The sequence below is a fragment of the Polypterus senegalus genome, chromosome 16 (genome assembly GCF_016835505.1).
Source record: "Polypterus senegalus isolate Bchr_013 chromosome 16, ASM1683550v1, whole genome shotgun sequence".
In the NCBI taxonomy this organism is placed as follows: Eukaryota; Metazoa; Chordata; class Cladistia; order Polypteriformes; family Polypteridae; genus Polypterus; species Polypterus senegalus.
In genome coordinates this window covers 95928068-95952388 of record NC_053169.1, presented here as the reverse complement: position 1 = coordinate 95952388, position 24321 = coordinate 95928068, and the positions used below count along the sequence as shown (strand labels likewise).

General features: G+C 40.9%; 1 protein-coding gene across 4 annotated transcripts in view; it reads left to right on the top strand.

Annotated features, from left to right (window-relative positions):
• Window positions 1–24321, top strand: part of ahi1 (Abelson helper integration site 1) — a 224629-nt gene that overhangs the window by 20135 nt on the left and 180173 nt on the right. For 3 of the 4 annotated variants that reach the window (XM_039738537.1, XM_039738536.1, XM_039738539.1), the window contains exons 4-6: window positions 10888–11492; window positions 11934–12124; window positions 13930–14155. In XM_039738537.1, the coding sequence (XP_039594471.1) occupies window positions 10888–11492; window positions 11934–12124; window positions 13930–14155 (1022 nt within the window). The remainder of the gene's footprint in view (window positions 1–10887; window positions 11493–11933; window positions 12125–13929; window positions 14156–24321) is intronic. The other variant, XM_039738538.1, reaches the window with a different exon arrangement.

The following is a 24321-nucleotide window of genomic DNA, read 5'->3' as shown; positions in this document are numbered from 1 at the left end:
TGCATTGTAAGCCTTACCTTCATAATTCAAATATTACTAAGAAACACGAGGATCTCCTGGACCTCCGATAAAGGTGTTTCGTACAAAGCAAGTTCAACTTTACTATTTTGGCAAGACAGAGTTTTGTTTCAACATGATAAAATATACAGCTTCACAATGATCACATTGGTGATATCACTTTTGAAAACAGTGTACATTTGGGACTATGCATTTCTCTCTCGTTCCTGCATTCTGTATCCCATGTTAAGCACCTCCTGTGATGTGCTTGATGCTCATAAGATGTCATGACTTCTTTCTTTCTTTCTTTGTCACGATCGATGGCCAATGAACACAATACTTACACTTGATTATGAATTGGAAGACATATGTGGTGGGTCCTGAGTGACCTACAATAGATGTAATTTAATTTAGACCACTTTGTATAGATCTGTTTTCTCTTTGACATTAAAGAGTCTTTTTCCATTAATAAGTGTCCAAACAGCTAAATTAATTTCACCGTGCTTGAATGTTGTATAATGATAAAATGTGGAAACTTCCAAGGGGGTGAATAATTTTTATATTTTAGCAAGACTGTTGTGTATACTCAACTTCTTTCTCAACTCATAAGTGATGCATTATTTTTAATCATATTAGTATTGTGCCATAACCATTTCGTATTGTTAAGTCCATACAACAAATAAAAACATGCAAATTTCAAAATGAAAGTAAGGGAATAAGACAATTATTTCAGCGCAGCATGTTGGGAGATCATTACCATTTTTAAAAATTTAGTTCAAATTCTGAGCCAGCTTTGTATTATATGTATAGTACCTCATAAAGTTATGCTGGTAAATATGCCAGCATATTAGCATTTCCTTGAAACTACAAGTAACGGAATATCTCATTTTTGTGATACACCTTACTAACTGATTTTTCCTGGTGGTGTAAAACTGAGCAGTTCACTGTAATCACTATTAGCCAGTATTAATTATATCATGTGAAGAACAGTTTTAATATTTCTTTATTAACGTACTGTATCTTTAACAGATCTTGTTTCATTTTCTATAAATACTAAGTCCAAGTATGGTTTTGAAGACTAGCCTTATTATTAGAAGATGTGAAGAGTAATCAAAGTCAGTTTTAAGTTTTGGCATTTGCATACAGCAGTGGTGCAGATGTGCTGAATATCCCTCACCTCATATAGAGGTAATCCCCCGATCAAGTCAGGAGTGAAATCTCTTTTGTCGGCATGTTGCAATGGTGTTGCAGCTGCAAGTGGTGCTCACTTGTTAATGCTGCATGTTTTCACTTGCATGTGCTCCTTGTTAAAGCAAAGTGTAATGCATGTTAAAACAATTGTGCCATAGCCAGTGATGATAAAAGACAATACAAACTCTGTGTAAATGTTTTTTGCTGTGCCTTTAATAATAATAACTAATTAGTTTTGCTTATCTTTAAAATGGGCCTAATCTTACTTTAAATGTATAAATTCATTTATAAGAGTAGGGTTGCAATGTTACATAGTGGTAGTGCTGCTGTCTTGCAGTAAGGAGACCAGGGTTCGAATCTTGGGTCCTCCCTGTGTGGAGTTTGCATGTTCTCTCCATGTCTCCCTGGACTTTTTCCTTTGGGTTCTCTGGATTCCTCCCACTGCCCAAAGACATGCAGGTTAGGTGAAGTGGCAATGCTAAATTGGCCCGTGTATGTTTGCCCTACAGTGGACTGGTGCTCTGTCCAAGGTTTGTTCCTACCTTGCACCCAGTGCTAGCTGGGGCAGGCTCCAGCCTCACAACTTTGGTCTGGATTAAGAGGGTGAGAATTTGACATGAGTACTATTAATTTAGATAGATTGTTTCATAATCGATTGTTAACGGCCAAGTGATTAGAAAAACAAAATTCTAACCACCATAATTTCAGAAAGAAGAAGAGCAACAACATTTGTTTAGCATCCAGCAAATCACAAACAAGAAACAATAAGCAGGCAGGGCACTAAAACACATAGATATACCAGGAGTAACGCAAATTTCATGTCTATTTTTCACATAATTTTATTTTTTCAGTTAAACACTTTTCATTTTAAACTTTTCTTTTCCCCAGAAGCCCATGTTAGGCTTGCCCGATATGAGCCACCTTAAGTAATAAAATACGTTAAAACGTATAGAGGTAATGAAAGAACTAATCATTTAGATAACATATAAAGTATCAACAGTTAGTTATTATTCTAACATGGTTTATGTTTGCATTTTATTTTACGATCACGGCTCTGAGTCTTTCACTACCTAAGCATATAAATGTTTCCTTTTATGTTTAAGTAGATTATGTAGAGTTTATATATATATATATATGAGAGAGAGAGATAGATATATAGAGATATATAGAGATATATAGAGAGAGATATATAGAGATATATAGAGATATAGAGAGAGAGAGATATAGATATAGAGATAGAGATATTGATATATATATAGAAATATATATATATATATATATAGAAATATATATAGATATATATATATAGAAATATATAGATATATATATATAGAAATATATAGATATATATATATATAGAAATATATAGATATATATATATAGAAATATATATATATATATATATATATATAGAAATATATATATATATATATAGAAATATATATATATATATATATATATATATATATATATATATATATATATATATATATATATATATATATATATATATATATATATATATATATATATATATATATATATATATATATATATATTGTGAACGCTGGCCCCGGCACAGACAGACGGACAGCATATTTTGCTCCCAACACACTTTATTTAACACTCCAAACAGTCATAGAAATGTCACGTGCACTCACGATAACCCCAGTGCCTTCTGCACCGATTCCCCCACGTCCAGGGCCCACAGTCCTGTGCCTTGCTTCCTGGCGCCTCCTGTCCACGTTCTCCAGCTCAGTCCTTCTTCCTCCCGACCTCCACCAATGACTGGAGGGAGGCGGCCCCTTAAATAATGCCCCGGATGAGCCCCAGGTGCTTCCGCCGTCCTTGGCCACGCCCCAGCGTGGCGGAAGTGTCGGCTGCCTTCCTGGCAGCTCTCCGGCGCCACACAATGTCTTCCCCGCACTTCCTGGTGTGGCGGAAGTGTCGGGTTCCCGGATAATCAGGCACCGGGCGCCGCTGGCGGTGGCCACGGGTCCCTACAGGGCTGGGCTTCAAAGCCCTGTACCTGAGGCCCGTGCCTAACCAGGACGGACGCCCCACTCTGTCTGGAGGAGGCACTCGCCTCCTCCGGTCCTCCAGGTGTCCCGCCGGGCTCCTGCCCCGACCGCAACCGCGACGGGATAAACCGCATCGGGCGCCGCCTGGCGGTGGCCCGGGTCCCTACAGGGAAGGGCTTCCATGCCCTCAACCCGTGGCCCCCAACAGAACCAGGACGGACGCCCCCTCGCGGTCTGGAGGAGGCACAAGCCCTCCTCACGCCCTCCTGGCGCCCCGGCGGGCTCCAGCCCCGGCCGGGGGCCACAGTGCCCCACCGCTAGCGAGGACACGTGGGTCCGAACGACACAACCCGAAAGGGCAGCACGTCCCCAGCGAGGGTCCTACTATGTCCCCAGGGTCCAACACGGCACCCTGGGACATCTGTCGCACCCTCGCCGCCGCAACGTCCCCTGTGGTCTGCGCGCTCGCCCCGCTGTTCCCCAGCGGGTCACCGTGAGTCCTCCCGGCGTGGAGCACTCCGCGAGCGTCTGCTCCAGGCGGGCAGGTCCCGCCGACGCCGGCCTCAGCGCCGCCGGGCTTCGGCCTGTAAAATAAAGGAAAAGAGGGCCAGAAGCACAGCGAGGACACTCATCCCAGCGCCCGCCGGTCTCGTATCGACCGTGCTCCTGCCCCCCTCCGACAGCCCCCAACTTGCCTGCTGAAGTCCGCCGCCGCAGGTTCCATGCCCGTCCGCTCGTCCGCGGCACCGCTCTCGCAGGCGGCTCGCCCAGCCGCCCAGGGGATCTCCTCTGCCCGCAGTGCGGACGGCCCTTCTCCGGACGCGCAGCCCAGCGCCGCCTTCCTATCGGAGGAACCGCATTCACCCTTCGGTTCCTCCTTCTTTTCTTGACGCGCTGACGGTCTGGGTCTGAGCACAGCAAAGCTCAAATCCAGCCCGTCTGCGCCCAGGCAGAGCGACGGAGACAGTTGCAGGCTTGAGCGCAGGGCTAGGACCCAGGGCACTCAGCAGCCCCGATCCTACCCGCCCCTGCATATTCGAGCTCCTCGCCGCTAGCTGTCTGCACCGGCGTCTGCTGTTGGGGGTTGCCTACTGAGCCGCTCGTCCTGTAAACAGTCACGCCATGTTCGCGAACCCCCACTTGCTTTACGGAACGGCAACACTCACCACTCCCGCCGTGTTCTGTCTGCCTCGTTCCAGCGCCGCGCGCCGTTCCTCCGTCTCCACGCGGTGTCACTCCCGACGCCGACCGCTTCTCCATCAGCTGCTCGCACTGAGCGACTAGAACACGCAGCAACTCCTCAAAGGCGGCTTGGCGGGCGAGGGACTCCTCCGACGCACGCCGAGCCGCTGGTGGAAAGAGAGAGACAGACGCCGGTGGGCTTACCTGTCGATCGGCTCCCACGCCGCCTGCCTCCTCTGGGCCACTCCCTCTGGCCCAATCGGGTCCTTCTCCGACCGAGACTGGCATTCCTTGGGCCCGCCTATCCAATCATCGGGCGGGCACGCAAGACACACCGCCAATCCCGTGCCTGTCAGCTGGCGGGACCTCCGCCCGCTGCCATCTTGCCTCCCCTGCTCCGAAGTGCGGAGACGTGCCTCCTCGCAGCGTTGTGGCTGCGGGCGATTCTTGAGCCGCAGCGGCTCCGACTCCGCAGCCTTCTCTGCTGCTGCCGCCGCCGCGCTGCCGCCAGCCAGCGGCCCGGCGCTCCTGCCACGGACGCGGATCCGGTTCGCCCCTGCCTGTAGGAAACAGTACAACCGACCCGAGGGCCGATTATTGCAGGGCAGGGCACTCACCTCCCGGATCCGTCATGCGAGGCCCCGCCGGTGTGGCCTTTGCGTAGCGACACCGCCTGGCTGTCCGTCCCGACAGCGCGATTTCGAGCCCGCTGCGCCCGGGCGATGTCGAGACTTCCTCCGCACCCGGGGAAAGCAATCCCGCTGTCCGGTGGCGGTTTCTGGGGCGAACGCCCGCGGTTAGTGCGGGCGCTCCCCGCTGCCAGTGTGGGTCCGCTGCTGCGCCGGGCCGCTCACAGAAACTTTTGATTTAACAATACAGGTCCCCCTTGAACCAGGCGGAGTATCCTGCCGGCTACGCCACTGTGAACGCTGGCCCCGGCACAGACAGACGGACAGCATATTTTGCTCCCAACACACTTTATTTAACACTCCAAACAGTCATAGAAATGTCACGTGCACTCACGATAACCCCAGTGCCTTCTGCACCGATTCCCCCACGTCCAGGGCCCACAGTCCTGTGCCTTGCTTCCTGGCCGCCTCCTGTCCACGTTCTCCAGCTCAGTCCTTCTTCCTCCCGACCTCCACCAATGACTGGAGGGAGGCGGCCCCTTAAATAATGCCCCGGATGAGCCCCAGGTGCTTCCGCCCCTTGCCACGCCCCAGCGTGGCGGAAGTGTCGGCTGCCTTCCTGGCAGCTCTCCGGCGCCACACAATACCTTCCCCGCACTTCCTGGTGTGGCGGAAGTGTCGGTTCCGGGATAATCAGGCACGGGCGCCGCCTGGCGGTGGCCACGGGTCCCTACAGGGCTGGGCTTCAAAGCCCTGTACCTGAGGGCCCGTGCCTAACCAGGACGGACGCCCCACTCTGTCTGGAGGAGGCACTCGCCCTCCTCCGGTCCTCCAAGGCGTCCCGGCCGGGCTCCTGCCCCGACCGGCAACCGCACGGGATAAACCGGCATCGGAGCGCCGCCTGGCGGTGGCCACGGGTCCCTACAGGGAAGGGCTTCCATGCCCTCAACCCGTGGCCCCCAACAGAACCAGGACGGACGCCCCTCAGCGGTCTGGAGGAGGCACAAGCCCTCCTCACGTCCTCCTAGCGCCCCGGCCGGGCTCCAGCCCGGCGGGGGCCTATATATATATATATATATATATATATATATATATATATATATATATATATATATATATATATATATATATATATATATATATATATATATATATATAGAGAGAGAGATATATAGAGATATAGATAGATAGAAATCCCTAATTCGGGATTACTGAGTTTCTGTGGTATGAATGTACGTTTCACTGTGTTTGCCTTGCAATAGTGTGGTGTTCCCTAATTTGAACCACCAACTGCTGACTTAGACATGTGTCTCCCCACAACTTCTGACCAGAGTTTGGGTTAGTAGAGTAGATGAAGGTGTGGCTGACCTGGCGTCATGCTTCATTGCTGTGCTTAAGTAGGGAGTTCAGAAGACTGTGTTCACTCCTGCTGTTTGAACCTCCATTGTAACCCACATCTTGTCTTTGGCATCACAATTGAATTGTTTTTCATTCTTCCGTTTTCTAACCCTCTTATCCAGTTCTGGGTTGTGGTGGGCTGGTGCCTATTCATGCCAAAATGTTGAACCCCATCTTTGACAAGGTACCAGTACACTGCAATGCAAATTGAGATACTATTCTCCCTATTCTAAATCTTTTGTTGTGTTATAGTTTGTAATGACAGTCCCCAAACGCATGATTATTAAATATTGACAGTTTGTAGAATCTTCACAAAGTGTGATGCTGTGTGAATTTTTCACACTATTTGAGTACTGGTTATTTATTGCTGGGTAATGGCATGCATTGTTTATTTTTTGCAGCTTACATTTGAAATTTTCAAGTTATTTTTTCACAAACATGGCATATATGCAAAGTTTATATAAATTAAAAAATATATATTCCTGGCACTAGCGCTTTATTGTGGAGGGTATGAGGCTTGTAGGAAAAGCTTAAAATATGTCAAGTTTTTAAGCAAAGACAGTTGAATTCTTTTCTAATAGGCTTTCCATGCCTTCAATGTTTCTGGCATTTTATTTCATATTCATGATACTGTTTTTCTCATGGTAGGGATACATTGACTATTCTCTTGTGCTAATTCTCACTTAAATACAGAAGTAAGTCAAAACAAAACCATCCATGTGGCATGAAAGTTTACTGTGATTTGGTCTTTTTGAGAAGAAACTGGACACTGGGGGTGTGAAAGGTTATTGCACAGGAAGACTAAGTGCTATGCTATGGCTGGTCTTCTTTTAAAATGGTTGAATCTCATATTGTTTTTTTTATGTTCAAATATGAATGTACTATTTTACAATTTTGTGTGTAATCACAAGATGCAGATCGATACTTAAAAACTGTCTTGGCTTGAAAAATAGATTTTTTTTTTGTTGTGTTTTTAAACTTTTCCTCTGTGCCTCATAGCCTACAATATAAAGCACATTTACATGACAAATGCATATATAGCGTATTTGTGAAGAAAAAACTTTCACTTGAAACACAAAGAACATATCCTTTTAAGGGCCTATTATGCCATCAAAAAATGAATCATTTTGGTCCAGCTGTTAATAATATTCAGGTATCATGTGCCACTAATGCTCATACTCTTGAAGTTATTTTTGACAGTCCACACACATTTTGAGGCACACATTAAAACCACTACCAAAATTTCCTACATTCATCTTTGTAGTATTAGCAAGACTCTGACCATTTCTGCCACAAACTGCCAATGAGAGGCTTATTCATGCCTTTGTCCCCTCTCAGTTAGAATTTCATTGTGCACTTTTCTGGTCTAGTAGCAAATTCTCTTCCAAATCTCCAGTATGTACAAAACTGTTCTGCTCAGATTCTTACTCATACATTACTCATACTCATATCATATCACCCATGTACTTTCACATTTACACTGGCTCCCTGTTCATGAATGCATTAAATTTAAAACTCTTACTCTTGCATGCAAAACAGTCCATGGCACAACCCCTCATTATATCTGTGACCTTTTCAAACTCTACATTCCCTCATTGGCCGAGACTTGAAGGCACAAATTTTTAAAGTCAATTGGAGGAAGGCTGGCAATTCATAGCAGTCAGCTCTGTGGGAAGATGCTGAGGTGGTGTGTACCAGAGTCCAGCTGCAGAGATAATAACTGATGAGTGTGAACATTTGGTTTCTCTCTTACTATACCATATGTTTGCTTTTGTCATAACATTTAGTGGAACATAGATGTGGGGAAAGCCAGAATGAACATTGCTGGTTTAATTTGTAACAGCAGTGAAAGTAAGCCTTTCTGCGAGGTCGAGGTTGTTACTTCAAAAGGGCTAACACAACAGGTGAATGATTATCCGCCCAAGACCTTTTCACAATCTCTTATGCTTCTGCACCAAATTGTACCCAGTTAGATTTTGCAGGCAACTATTGTAAAATCCTGTTTTCAAATGTATTTTTCCACCGTGGGGGCTAAAATAAATAGTTTCCACTTGATTTAGGCAGCTCGTCTTCTCGGTCTCATAACCTTATCTTCATCTTTGCACTTATCTTTGAAACAAAACCACATCCTTTTTGCTGTCAAACTTTTTGCACGAAACGGATATGATTGGTCTACCCAGACAGGAAAGGGTTAAGCACTGCTGGTCGAACTCTTTTCTGGTTTATTTCTATTATTAAAACAAAGACTTATGGAGGCAGTGGTTATGATTTGCTGTAAAATAACAGGTGGTGTTATTTCTTTGCTCTTGAAAAATATACATCCAAGCTGTATTTTAAGGGGCACAATAAATGAGCAAAGTGCGTCTTTCCTATCTTCCCTTCTCAAGTGGTCTATTTTGGCATGACTGTACACCTTATTGTCACTACTTGGAATACAATCATTCCTTGTTGTCCTTGGCTATGTCCTCATCCGGGCAATTTACTAAGTGTGCTAATAATATTCATTCCAAGATGGTTACTAATCAGGGGTGCCATTATAAATGCTAGGGCCTGGGACTGAATTATCCTAATGGGCCCCACTCCCCCTTAGCCCTGACATCACAGTGTATTGGCCATTTTAAAAATGAATTTAACTAATATAACATCATCAATTAATATTTTTTTAACATTTCAAACCACGTGCAAAAGACTATTGGCTAGTATTTTGTAATACTACAAAGCAAATGCAACAAAATACTGCACTGGTTTCCGCACAATGTGTCTCTGAGTTTTCACAGTTGTGAAGTTATTAAAAACATCTGCAAAATTCACAGCAAACAACCATTGGATGGGCAGGATTGCATGATTGTTTGGTGTTTCTGGGTACGTCATTCAATTTATAATTAATATCAGAAACAGGTGACAGAAAATATGTTAAATGCAACACGAATGTACGGATAAAATCTCTGAAGCTTTAGTGGGTGGCGTGTGTGTGTGTTCGAGTTTTGGTACGTGATGTTAGCATTGTTGTTTACTATCGACATGTGATGGCAACCCACATTACAGCTCCAACAGGTTCAATCTGTGTGCTTCGATCTTTGATGAATGGTTTGATGTGGTGAAGCCAATTATCAAACTTAAATGCTAACTTGCAAATGTATTCACAGTGCTTTCCTTTAGCCATTTCTAGCATAGGCATTACTAGCGTTGTTTATTCCCCATTTTAATGACTCGATGCATTTATAGGTCTCGCGTGCCAGATACTGTGTTGCTGTTGCTGAATTTTTATCTTTAACCTCCATCTTCCCTCCACTCGCAACACAGCAAAACCGGACGCTGTTTTCTCACTGTGATGATTTCTCGCACTTCCATCTGGTGAATCCTCTTTTACATAAAGTACGTGCGCAAATGTAGTCCGTACACTGTAGCATCCACAAGCGTATGGGTCACATAGTTAGGTCCATAAATATTTGGACAGAGACACCTTTTTTCTCATTTTGGTTCTGTACATTACCACAATGAATTTTAAATGAAACAACTCCGATGCAGTTGAAGTGCAGACTTTCAGCTTTAATTCAGTGGGTTGAACAAAAAGATTGCATAAAATTTGTGAGGCAACTAAAGCATTTTTTTTAATGAGATGCAATACACTTTTCCCAACAATTAATTTCCTGTACTCAAATTTTGTTAGCATGGCTTGGGTCTCCTGCGTTTTAGTTTTTTTTTTTTCCCTCCTGAGTTTCTTCCTAGGTAGCAAGTCTTCTTCCCTTTGGTCTCAGTTTCAATATTGGATCAAAGCAAAGTCACCAGGAGTGAGATCTGGGAAATCTGGGGGGTGCAAAACTATCTACATTGTTTTTGGACACAAACTGACATAGCGATGTGTGTGCAGGTGCATCGTCATTGTGCAGATTCCAATTTTGGGTGTGCCACTTTTCCAGACGTTTTTTCCTGATGGTTTTCTTGTTTAGACACCTTAGCTGTTCAATGTAATGTTGCTAATTAACAACATTAATCCCCAGGGAACAAACTCTTTATGAACACGTTCTTCACTCTCATCATTGGCTCTCAAAAATTTTCTTTGGTGGCCTGTAGAAAAAAAAATTGTCAAGTCACCTGCACGATTGTAGAATATACACCAGAAATACGCGCTCAATCAACCCAGCACAATGTCACTCGTCAGAATTATTAATCAAATCATAGTCACACAATAACTATGCCCTCATGCTTTTGACCAATTCTGGGAATTTTTGGGACCTCCCCTAATATAGCTTATTTTATGCCATTTATTTTATACAGCTGGTTGTATTTATCAAGAATGGCAATAATTTATGAGAACAGTGTGTTGTGTCTGTGTGTTTATGCACTTAAAAAAAAAAAAAATAATTGTGTTCTACTCTGTTTTGATTGAATCACACTGGTTGATGCACAGTCTTTATTTCTGCATTTAGACTGGGGTGTGTAATACATTTCTCTCATTCTGACTGTAGCTTGATGCTTTGAAAAAGAGTCTTGACCTACAGAAGAAAACTGAAGATGACGAGACTATCTTGAATAACACATACAATTCAGAGGAACAGAGTCCACGTTTCACAAAGAATAAACTGAGAGACCTTAAAACTGCTTCCACTGAAAAAATAATTAACAGTTTTTACAATGAAGAAGAACCAAAACATGTTAAACCTAAGAAGAAGAAAAAGAAGGAAGCAGTGGAGGATCCAAGACAAAATGAAGGTAACTACGATGGGCTTGGCATTTCAGTTAGGAATGAGGACTCCCAGCTTCCTAAGGCAGTAACAAATAATCCCATTTTAGAGTCTGATGATATCATCAAGAACTCTAGTAAAAGGACAAGAAAGGTTCCGAGGTTGCCTGAGGAAAGGGAGTTAACGACTAACATGCAAGAGTATGATATCCAGGTACAACAGACTAACGAAGATGCAATTAGAATGAAGCTGAAAAAAAAGATTGCAGAGAAGATGATGGAATCAATGGAAGCTATTAATCAGGAAGTGGTTTTAAATAATGAAACTGAGCAGAAGAAGAAGAAGAAGAAGAAAGAGAGAATAATAACTATACCTAAAGATGAAACCAGGTAAAAATAATCTTTATTACATATAAGAGATGTTAAGCCGTTATCATTGGCTATTTCTTTATAGTCCCCCCAATTATATTAAACATTAAAGAGAGTACAAATAGAATTGACAAGTACTTTTATTTAGAATATATATTCTATAAATCTGCACACTACATAGGGAATTCATTAATGTTGAGACTGGTTCATTTGAACTTTAATTTTATTCTTTTGTTTAAAATTGTGTAAATTTGTAATCTTATTTCAAATATCTGAGTGTGTTCCCAAGCATCCACATATCCATTTTCTGAATCCGCTTATCATAATCAGGGTTGCAGGGTAGCTGGAGTCAATCCCAGCAGGCATTGGATGCAAGGCAGGGATGTTTTTAAATAATTGTTTTTCAGTACTTCAGCTAATGATCTTGTACTGTTATTTTCTTTTCATCTAATGGGGTCGCAGTAGTGTCCTATCTGCACCAGAACAGCAAGATGACCCAATTGAAGGAACTAGTAAGAAGAAAAACAAGGAAGAGATCGTGATTGCTAAAAATTCAGATGACGCCTGGCCTAGAAAAGAGGAAAAGGAAGAAATTATTGAAGAGCAACCATTGCCAATGCCAAAAGGGAAGAAGAAGAAGAAGAAGAAAAAAGGTTAGTATCAATACTTCTGTTACTGACTAGGGTTTTTTTTTTTTAATGGCACTTTTAGAAAGCTTAATGTAAAGTCTGATTTGTACTTCTGTGTTGAGCCTACACTTTAAGTACGGCATCGCCCGCATAGCCTACATTGCGCCTACAGCTTAGCCTGGAGAGCACCTCCTCAAAAATACATCGTGTTGGCACGAACCTTATATATACCGCTAAGACTCTAATTGGGCTACTTGGAAACCACATTTTTTCCTAAAACACGCTTCCATTCAACTTCAGGTTTAGAAGTTGGTGAATATATGAAAATGTGGAAAAATGTGAGGGACAAACATGGTCGCCTATGGAAGAAAAAGTGTATGAAGTGTATCTCTGCCCTTTTTCCCTTTTACGTGATTCTGCTATGTAAAATGTGAGACATCAGACAGATGTGCTTCTATTCTGTTTGTTTATGAGGCCTAAAACACTCGGTAACTTTATTCCTCCAATGAACATTCTTTGGTTGTCAGTTGTCATGCACACAGAGCCCAACCTGACGACTAACGTGAAAATCAAACCTGGTCGCAGACCAGTCGAAGTGAGTCACTGGGTATGTAACATTATGCAAGCAGCTTAATGGGAGTGTGCTACACACTGCTTCCAGCTCACTAAGATTACGTAAATGAAGGGTATGACTGAAAAACATACGAAAAGTCACCTAATATAAAAAACGGCCTTAACATAAAGAAGAAAGTTAGTTACATTTAAGGCAAAACAAGTTTGGGCCATTAACAGCAGTAATTAATTAATTACTTCTTAAGAAAATGGCTGGAATGAAATCCTGTGATCGTCCATAATCTGATTTATTTTTTGGCACCAACAGCCAAAAAAATGTCTTGGTTTTTCCTTAACTGCAAACCTTTTAGTTTTGTTGTTTTTTATTATTATGTTTCAAACCTCTACATATCTATGAATAAATTGTACATAATTAACCACAGTAAGCATTGACTAAATATCTATTAATTTCATAATGATTTTTATCTTCTTAATGTTCACTCAAAAATGCATCTTTTGTGAATTTATTCATGATTCTTTTTTCTGTTTTGCTATCCACTGTTTCATTTTGTTGTGTAAATGTAAAAAAGTAAATTTAAAAAAAGTGTTGATATTTGCAAATATTTACATTTTAAGCTCATAAGTACTCTTCTCCTACTAAGACTTTCAGATTTTCAGAGCTCAGATAAAATTTGATCACTATAAACCCATCTTATGATTACTTGTACAATAAAACAGAGTCTGAGGAGCATGAGCTATACAAATGAAATGATAAGCTAAACCCTAAAGAGCTTTAAGCGTGGGAATTCAGAATTTTAATTTCACTCTGTACTTTACATGGAACAAGGGCAGAACTGATGCAACCTCCTTTTGTTCATTTTTATTGATGCTTAATCATTGTAGCTTTGAATTTACTGCAGTCTTTATGGTTTCAAAATTAGATTATTATACTACTTAATAGACCCTTTTTGTTCCAGATGCAAAAATAAATACAATTTTATATTTGATTTGGTGTATGTTTCTCATTGTTTTCTTTTACACCTTTTGCTAGCTTTGCATTTCAATATATTGTACACATTAGGCTTTAACTTCTTTAATATAAAATTGCAGTGTATAAAGGACTGATTTCTAATGGTTTGTTTTTAGACCAATTTATACATTTTGTCTTGTATGTAAATGTTCATTTTATTGTATATCTGACTAGAATGATGCTATATTGGCTCAATGACAAGAGAAATTAAGTGTTTTCTGGGATTTTACAATGTTTAATTTTATAGATGAATCATTAGTTGAAGAAAGACCAGCTGAAGATATTATTTCCGCTGAACCTGAGAGTGAAACCTTTCAAAATGAAGTAAAGCATTCGTTTGATGAAAGTCTTGTACTAGGGGTTTACATCCACAGAACAGATCGACTAAAGACTGACATGATGGTGTCTCACCCCATGGTAAAGGTTTATGTAGTTGATGAAACTACTGGGGAATACTTGAGGAAGGAGAACAGGTAAAATAATAATTTTATGCTTTGTGCTTGTGTTTAATTAAAATTTTAGTTAGACTTAAAGGAATACTCTAGCCAAAAGTGTTTTTTTATACTATATACACACATTGTGGAAAGCCAACCCCCGGACACAGACAGAGACCAGAATGTCCAAAACACACACGTTTTATTATCACACAGCACCACAATGCCTTAGTCACCAACTGTCTCTTCTCTCTTTCTCTGTCGCCTCTACTCCCCTCCTCACAAGCTCCGCCTCCTTCCTCCCAACTCCTGCTCATCTATTGGAGGGAGTCGACCCCTTTTATAATTACCTGGAAGAGCTCCAGGTGCTCTGTCCAACGACACTTCCTGGTGTGGCAGAAGTGTCCGGTGAGCACCCGGAGGCACTCCAGGTGCCCCTGGGATTTCTTCCGGCAGCACTTCCTGCCATCCAGGGTTCCATGACCGTCCGGACGCCCCCTGGCAGAGGCCACGCCCTCCCATAGGGATGAGCTTCCCAGCTCAAGCAGACCAGGGCGGCTGCACTCTCGTGGCCCAGGGGAGGTATTGTCCCTCTCGTGGACTGCCCAGGCGCCCGGCTAGGTAGGGTCCTGGCCATCTGCCACAGCAGATATATATAGGTAAAATTCCGTTACAACGAACTCCCAGGGACCTAAACAATATTTTGTTGTAATGAGATTCTATATTTGTTACTATAGTGCTTTCTTTTAACTTTCGTCCAGGTATTTGCAGCCATTTCAATAGCTTCTTTTGCGTTAATTTTAATCTCCTTCTTCCTACAAGTTAGTGCTGGGAGTTTTTTTTTTTTATTTTTGTTATGATGTGGATTTTTCTTATACCAAAATACCGGTTTAAATAGCCTGAACAACGTTCAGAATGTGACGCCGGGGGAAACTGTTTAAGGGGGGGACTTTTCTTTTTCTCTGCTACACCGCTAAACACGCATGCAGCGGAGTACATGTGTTAGTGGAGGTATTGAGCAGTGAAAATGGACAGAGAACATTCCGAAAATGAAGCTATAGCAGACGATAAAGTTGAATATGATGACACAGAAGAACTTTTGGCGAAAAAAGGAGCTGCGTTTGTTGTCTGGAGATTTTGATTTTAAAAGGTCGGATATGGACCAAACAACTATTTACTGCAAATGCTGTTGAGCTAAAGTTGTCGCTGGAGGCAGCAACATGAGCAATTTGCTGCACCACCTTAGCCGCAAACATGATTTGCAGTGCCATGAATACATGGAACTAAGATTGGCACCGTCCAAATTCTCAGGTAAAACTGAAAAAGCTAGAGGACGCTCAAGTCAGACGTTACTTGTAGACCAGTGTTCTCCCTAGCGTCTTTTAAATTAGTTGAGCGCCCGGCTATCATCTCACATGACATTGTGAGATGACAGCCGCAGATATAATGATCTGTAGAGATGGCAAGGGACAAGCGGGTGGGTGGGCAAATATTGCTAAAATTAATTGCGGGTACGAGGCGAGGCAGAGTTCACAAGCAAAGAGTATGGGGAGGTGGGGCTTCGAGAGCGGGCTGTACATGATAATAGCGGGAGTGTAGCAGCTTAATATAGTGGCAAGGAGTATGGAGAGGTGGGTGGGCAAGAGGGTGCTGTACATTCTAATAGCAGGAGCAGAGTGGCAGTTCACAAGCAAAGAGGATGTGGAGGTGGGCGGGCAAGAGGAGAACTGATAAAATAAAAAAGTCTAGTTAACCAGCCTGTCAGATATCAGAAAAAAGGCGTCAGGAAGTGATATCTCTGTTCTCAGCGTCAGTGCAGTCCGTATAGTGCGGCTGAGCGTACAGCAGCTCTCTTCTTGTACAGTACATAGCAAACATATATATATATATAGTTGTTTAAGCATTAGGTGTGTACTGTGTGCAAAAATCCTTGTACCACTCACTGTGGTTCCTGTTTAAAGTGACCCTATCTGCCATTCTTATATTTGGACCTGCGTCCTTATTGCAAAAAGTGTACAGAAACCCTTGCAGCACACACTGTGTCCTGAGCAAAAGTTTTGTCACTGAATTGCTGAGGGTTTTGTACGGAAGCGTATTAGAGCCACGGTGAAGGAAAAAAAAATGCTGACAAAGTGAAGAAAAAAAACTATATGTCGAGAATAAAGTCGACATGTTGCTAAAATCTAGTAAATTTAAATATTCATTTTAAGATGTAGTTTAGTTTGCGATGTTCTACTTTAATGACAAACTATGAGAATAAATTCAACATGTCAAATTTAATCTCGAGATAAATGGTGAAAATAAAGTAGAAATGTCGAGATTAAAGTGGAAATGTTGAGAATGCGTACCTGCCATAGTGCAAGTGTGAATTGAATATCCAACAGGCTCTCCCTTTCCCACTCAAAAGTCTTATTCATAGGTACAAATTTTTTTTCAAACGTTTTACCAACATGAGCAAAAGAGGTGATCATAAAACAACACTGCTCAGTTATTTCAGAAAAGAGACGTCACAAACTAATGAAGGTGCGGCGTCAACTCCTCATGTGGCAATTTCAGACAAAGACATTGCAGAGGCTGGTCCATCAGGGCAAATCTCCTCAGCACACAGTCTGCCAATTGATAAATCTAAGCAGCGCTTATCTGGCATAAACAAACAAAGGTTTAAAGATTTTAATTGGCTAATGGTCAAAGAAAATGTTATGTGGTGCACATTGTGCATGAAATATTCAAACAAACATCCCCCAAGGAGAGGTTACTTTGGGTAAACGTGCCATACACAAGAATTTGAAAAGAAAGCTTGCTGGACCATGAAAAAAGTAAAACGCACATTGAGTCTTCTGCTGACCTTTTAGGAAAGCGTGTACTAGAGCAAACTGGAATCGGTCAAATTGAAAGATCTGTATCTGTGTTAAATAACTTACAGAGAGATGCCTTTGTGGGAGCTTTAAGATCCCTGCATTGTTTGGCAAAAAATGAGTTGCCACATGCAATGTTGTTTAAAAAGCTGTTGGAACATTGTAAAGAAATAGATTGTTCCTTTTTACAACATCTCAATATTGGTAAAAATGCACATTACACCTCTGAAAGAATAATGCAAGAGCTGCTGGATGTCTTAGCATCAGAAATAAAATCTAACATACTGAAAAATATACACACAGAAACGTTTTTCATTATTCTGTGTGATGAAACTACAGATATCTCAGATATAAAACAATTATTTACATTAAATATGTTTGCCAGGTCACTAAAGAGGTTAGAATTAGTTTTGTATCAACCCGCAATATGATTGATGGCAAAGCAGAGACTATAACCAACACACTGAGTGAGACTATGGACACTCTAGGCTTGAAAACTGCTAATCTGGTTGGACTAGGGTCAGATGGAGCGGCTGTTATGATTGGGGAAACAGAAAGGTGTGGCAAAACTGCTTAGAGATAAAACATCTGGACTCTTGGTCAACTGCCACTATGTAAACCGCCGATTCGCCCTTGCAAGTGCCCAAGCAGCAGCTGCTGTACCTTATTTAACAAAACTGAACATCTTAAGGCAGCTATTCTGTTTCTTCCAAAATTCTTCAGTTAGGATGGCTGGTTTAACGGAAATTCAATTCTGAACATTCCCCAGATTAATCTGAAAATGGCCAGTGACACTAGATGGCTGTCTGATGACTTTGCAGTACAGTCACTACGACAGTGTACGATGAGTGATCTCCTTGGAGGGCCCAGATCCTGGGGACTTTGATTATGGGAAAGCTGCAGACAATTGGGCCTCTAGGAAGAAAAGAAGAATAAATATTTAACTTAAGACACCTTCTGCATATGCAAGTTGGCTTTGAAGAATATTTTTTAATTTTCTTCATTAGGTTTCCTATACTTTTTTTTTCATTGTTTTCAATGAATATAATATAGTAACAAATATAGACAGCAAGTGCCTCTTGGTTTATGTCATAACAATTGTTATTTAAAATCTTTGTTATGGTTGCAGGTTCCTGAATTGGATACTTCTTAAATTTAATAACAATATTCTGGCACAAGTGTCAATCCTTAAAAAAGGAAGTCATATTGAGCTTTGGAAAATAATTAATAATAATTAACTAATAAAAATAGTTGACCTTTTAATTTTCCCCACCACCAAATTCCACTAACCGCCGCACCCTGCTTCTTTTTCTTGCCACCCGGGTGAAAAAAATTTCTGGGGAGAACACTGTAGACGCGTTTGCTTAAGGAACTGCCTACGTCAAAAAAACCAAGTGGTGGACCAAGATGATCAACGCCATTACAATCCATATAGCTAACGTCTCAGTGGACAGAGATTAACATTAACAGCAAGTGTAGATAAATAGATAGATACTTTATTAATCCCAAAGGGGAAATTCACATAGTTGGTTTACAAAAAAATATTGACTATTTATTCCTTTGTCTAAATGCCTCTTTGGATGATTGAAAATATGTTGTCAAAATTATAGTTTAAGTTGTTTGCAAAATTTGTTCAGTAAAATGGTTCTTTATTTTAACTGCAACTGTAATGCAATGTGATTCCTTGTGTTCAGTAGTGCCACCTCCTTGAAAACTATCACTTTATGGGGCCATGCAAACATGTATTTATACTTGTGTGCACATTAAAAAAATTTTTGTACTATGTACAATTCTCATGACCGTGGAATAGGTTATTCTTAGCCAGTCTGCTGCAGTAATTGCAGTGGAAAATGTGGATAACGTACACTCATGCATGGGGAAAAACATACCGTTGAATACTGTGACACTGGTATAATTTTGAAAAATACCGTGATATAGAATTTTGGTTATACCACCCAGCCCTACTACAAGTTATGCTGACAAGAATTGTTCTCGGCATTTCCTTGCCATGATACGCTTTCAGGGTGCGAATGATGCCCAAATCCAATGGCTGAAGCACTGCTGTGCAATTGGGTGGGAGGAATTCAACGCGAACATTATCTAAATGTAGAAGCATGTTGTGTGCAGCACAGTTATCAATCAGAAGCCGAATCATCCTTTTTCTTCTTCATATTGTGAGGTTTTTGAACACTTTTGGGATCCCCCCCCTACTCCCACCCAATGAGAACGACACGCTAAAGTGCGTCCCAAAGCACGATTGCAGCGTCTGTGGAAGATTGTTTGTCCGATGCTAGGTCAGGGCAATAGCAGGCTCACAGCGGTGCAGTGAGGCGCCACAGAAGTGAATCCTAAAAGATCGGGGTCGCGCTGTAAGTCCTTGTCTTGCACCCCAAAACACGAGGCTTAGTCTCAGTACTTTAGCAAATCCAGTTTTATTCAGCTTGTAACAGGAACGGCACACTTATTTATTGTAGCGTGATCTGCCACTCTGCTATACACAGACACAACAGTTAGGCAGGGTTGTGGCCAGATCAGTAATCAAGTAATCCTGTTATCTGCATTTACAATGTACCTTGCACCACCCATCGAGATCTTTTCTGTTTGCTTTGCTGGAGAGACCCAACATAGCTGAGAGATGAAGCATAGCTTTGAGCCTGCTGTTGCCCCGGCAACAGATAAACAAACAGTCTTTCATTGACGTGGAGATCTCACTTCAGAATGCTCTTCGCCGTGCTGTCTAGTTGGGGCAGGTCCCAAGAGAGTTTACAAATCTCACATTTTCTTGAATGAGTGGCACATTAATAGGAATGTTTCTTGAACGAGCATCACTGAACCACATAAAAACTGCTTTTTTGACGTTTTCAAATGCAGCAGTTCACATACGTTTGCAACCCGAGATTTTTCTTCTTTTTTTTGCTCGGTCTTTCAAGAAAGTTGACAGTGTCGATGGCAAAATTCCGAATTCACTGGCAACATCTTTTTTCTTTTTGCCACAGAGAGAGCTGCAAAAATTGAAAGTTTTTTTTTTTTACTCTTCTAATATGAAGTGTTATCGTTTTTTCATGTTTGCTGTTTCTATAGGAGGGTGCCAATGAGTTAAATTCCAAAGGATATTTTTCAAATGTTGATGAGCAATAAGCAAAAGGTATCACTGAAGACCGCCGCAAAACAAAAACAGCAAAAAAAAAAACCAGTACGAGGAAAGTTCGAAGAAAGAAAAAAAAATTCGTGTTTCTGTTTGGGGATCGTTGTGCACAACTAACTAACTAAACGAGATTTCTATAGACTTGTGTCATATGGGGAAGCTGTCAGGACCATAAAAATACTTCGCTGTAATGTAAATTTTGCCTCAGACCTTTACAATGTCTCAGGAGATATATATTGTATATACACACGTGGACAAAATTGTTGGTACCCTTCAGTCAATGAAAGAAAAACTCAAAATGGTCACAGAAATAACTTTAATCTGACAAAAGTAATAATAAATAAAAATTCTATGAACTTTAACCAATGAAAGTCAGACATTGATTTTCAACCATGCTTCAACAGAATTATTTAAAAAAATAAACTCATGAAACAGGCCTGGACAAAAATGATGGTACTCCTAACTTAATATTTTGTTGCACAACTTTTTGAGGCAATCGCTGCAATCAAACGATTCCTGTAACTGTCAATGAGACTTCTGCACTTCTCAGCAGGTATTTTGGCCCACTCCTCATGAGCAAACTGCTCCAGTTGTCTCAGGTTTGAAGGGTGCCTTTTCCAGACGGCATGTTTCAGCTCTTTCCAAAGATGCTCAATAAGATTGAGGTCAGGGTTCATAGAAGGCCACTTTAGAACAGTCCAATGTTTTCCTCTTAGCCATTCTTGGGTGTTTTTAGCTGTATGTTTTGGGTCATTGTCCTGTTGTAAGACCCATGACCTGCGACTGAGACCAAGCTTTCTGACACTGGCCAGCACATTTCTCTCTAGAATCTCTTGATAGTCTTGAGATTTCATTGTACCCTGCACAGATTCAAGACACCCTGTGCCAGATGCAGCAAAGCAGCCCCAGAACATAACAGAGCCTCCTCCATGTTTCACAGAAGGGACAGTGTTCTTTTCTTGATATGCTTCATTTTTCCGTCTGTGAACATAGAGCTGATGTGCCTTGGCAAAAAGTTCAATTTTTGTCTCATCTGTCCATAGGACATTCTCCCAGAATCTTTGTGGCTTGTCCACGTGTAGTTTGGCAAATTCCAGTCTGGCTTTTTTATGATTTGTTTTCAACAATGGTGTCCTCCTTGGTCGTCTCCCATGAAGTCCACTTTGGCTCAAACAACGACGGATGGTGTGATCTGATACTGATGTTCCTTGAGCTTGAAGTTCACCTTGGATCTCTTTAGAAGTTTTTCTGGGCTCTTTTGTTACCATTCGTATTATCCGTCTCTTTGATTTGTCATCAATTTTCCTCCTGCGGCCACGTCCAGGGAGGTTGGCTACAGTCCCATGGATCTTAAATTTCTGAATAATATGTGCAACTGTAGTCACAGGAACATCAAGCTGCTTCGAGATGGTCTTATAGCCTTTACCTTTGACATGCTTGTCTATAATTTTCTTTCTAATCTCCTGAGACAACTCTTTCCTTTGCTTCCTCTGGTCCATGTTGAGTGTGGTACACACCATGTCACCAAACAACACAGTGACTACCTGGAGCCCTATATATAGGTCCACTGACTGATTACAAGATTGTAGACACCTGTGATGCTAATTAGTGGACACACCTTGGATTAACATGTCCCTTTGGTCACATTATTTTCAGTCTTTTCTAGGGGTACCATCATTTTTGTCCAGGCCTGTTTCATGAGTTTTTTTTTTTTATTAATTCTGTTGAAGCATGGTTGAAAATCAATGTATGACTTTAATTGGTTAAATTTCATAGAATTTTTATTTATTATTAATTTTGTCAGATTAAAGTTATTTCTGTGACCATTTTGAGTTTTTCTTTTATTGACTGAAGGGTACCAACAATTTTGTCCACGTGTGTATATATACAGTATATATAATAAAAGGTTGGTAGCAAGTAAAGTTTACAAGACAGAGTCCAAAACAGAACTGAATTCCAGAGGAAGGGAGTGAAACTTTATAGGAAGTCTGGGGGGGAAGTGATGTTGTTCTCTGGGCCGGGACCGGAAGTTGTGTGTTCCTAGTCGAGGCAGTGGCTCCTAGTGGGATTTTCTGGGAAAGGTCTGCAGGGAACTTAGAGCGTTAGTGCACCCCGCCACCCCCGGGCAGATGTGTTACCATTATTCTCCAAGCTCTTCAGCTGCCTCCTATTCACACGTGTGTGACAATGTCCGTCTGTCTGTCAAAAAAAAGAATCCTGGAAAGGAAAAGCAGGGCGACAATATGTGATCATCTTGGAAGACATTCAAAAGACCCGCGAGACGCAAACAATATCAAATAACACTCAGTCGTGTAAAGGCACGTAGCAGACACAGATCCTGTTCTCTCAGCACATATAAAGCGTATAAGGACAGTATGTTCTAGATGAAACGTCAACGAGTAAGCGAAGAAGAAAGAGCAGCACAGAGAAAAGAGACCCAAAAGCGCCGGAGAGAAAAAAAGGCAGATAAGAGATTATGAAAGCACTGGAATTCGAAAGGCTCAAACAAACGATGGCACGATACACATGCAGAGAAAGGTACAGAATATGAAAGCAGTAAAATGCGAAAGTATTGTAGTGTCCCAGCCAGGTTGAAGCCTGACACATCATTTAAAACAAGTCCACGGACATCTAACCTAGTAGCTGTTGGGTTGTTATTGGCAGACATGCTTCATGCTCCCAGCTCTTAAAACAACGACAAGAGACAAGCAAAACACGCAGCTTGCCAGAAGCAAAAGGCCTGCAGATGATCAGACTGCTTCTCCTTAGTGTGCATTCAGCCAAACTAACCCTCGAGCCCCTTACCCCCCAGCCACCACCCTACCCCCTTCACAACGCGAGTGAAAGATATGCGAAGTGGCAAAAGGACAGCTGCTGTACAGGCTTTGAAATGATCGGGCAGCGTATGAAACAATTTACATGAAACTAACAATCTCTTTAAATTGTATATCCGTAAACCAAACCCGGGTGGGAAGTGAAGCGAGCAGGCGGAGCCCCTAGTATGTAATATATATATATGTATGTGTGTATGTGTGTGTGTGTATGTATGTATGTATATATATGTATATATATATATATATATATATATATATATATATATATATATATATATATATATATATATATATATATATATATATATATATACTGTATATATATATATATATATATATATATATATACTGTATATATATATATATATATATATATATATATACTGTGTATATATATATATATATATATATATACTGTGTATATATATATATATATATATAGTCCTTTAGTTTGTGGTGATGGCTGAGAAAAATGTTTTCATGGAGAATAAACCTATCTGATTAAATAGGACTCAATTGTGACCAATGCTAGACATCAGCAAACAATATAAAAACATCCATAAAAAAATCTCACTTTACTTATCCCACATTATCCACATGTCAAATCATTCAATTGTATGCTCACAATAGGCAACACACATGTATTTTTGGTTAAAATATTGTTAAATAAATAACTCCAAAAAATGAAAGTCCGCAGACTAGAAAGCCTTTCACATGGGATTGTGCTTGTGAGTTGAAGACGGGGATCTTGACAAATGAAAGAGGGGGAAAGGTTTAGGGACTTTCATTTTCTGGAATTATTTGTTTAGCAATATTTTAGTATTAACTGTATGCGTTTTGCTCATTGTGAGCCCATGATTGGATGACTTGACACGTGGATAATACAACACAAGTAATGGGAGATTTTTTTTTCTTCTTTGTCATGTTTGTATTTGATGTCCTCCAGTGTTGGACACCATTGGCTCCCCTTTCTATTAGAAATGTTATTTCCATTCCCCACGACAACATGAGATTAAAGGCTTTTTTTTGATTATCCTTACAAAATACATGGGGTAAGTAACATATTATAAAATACAAATTTTTGGGTAGAGTATTTCTTTAATAAAAATGAAACATCAGATTAAGATTTTTTATTGTATACTACTTTAATGCAAAGCCAAAAGTTATTGATTTAATTTTATACTGCTTATAAGAATCTGTTTTTGTTTTTAAATATTTTTAACTACTTAAAGTACTTTACGTTTAATATGGTTACAAATTGTGTTAGTACAGTTACTGTATATTACATAGGTATTCACTGTAATATTAGGAATGCTGTATTTTATACAGTGTTTTATTTGCAGCTGTCCATTTGAGTTTGATTTTAAAAAA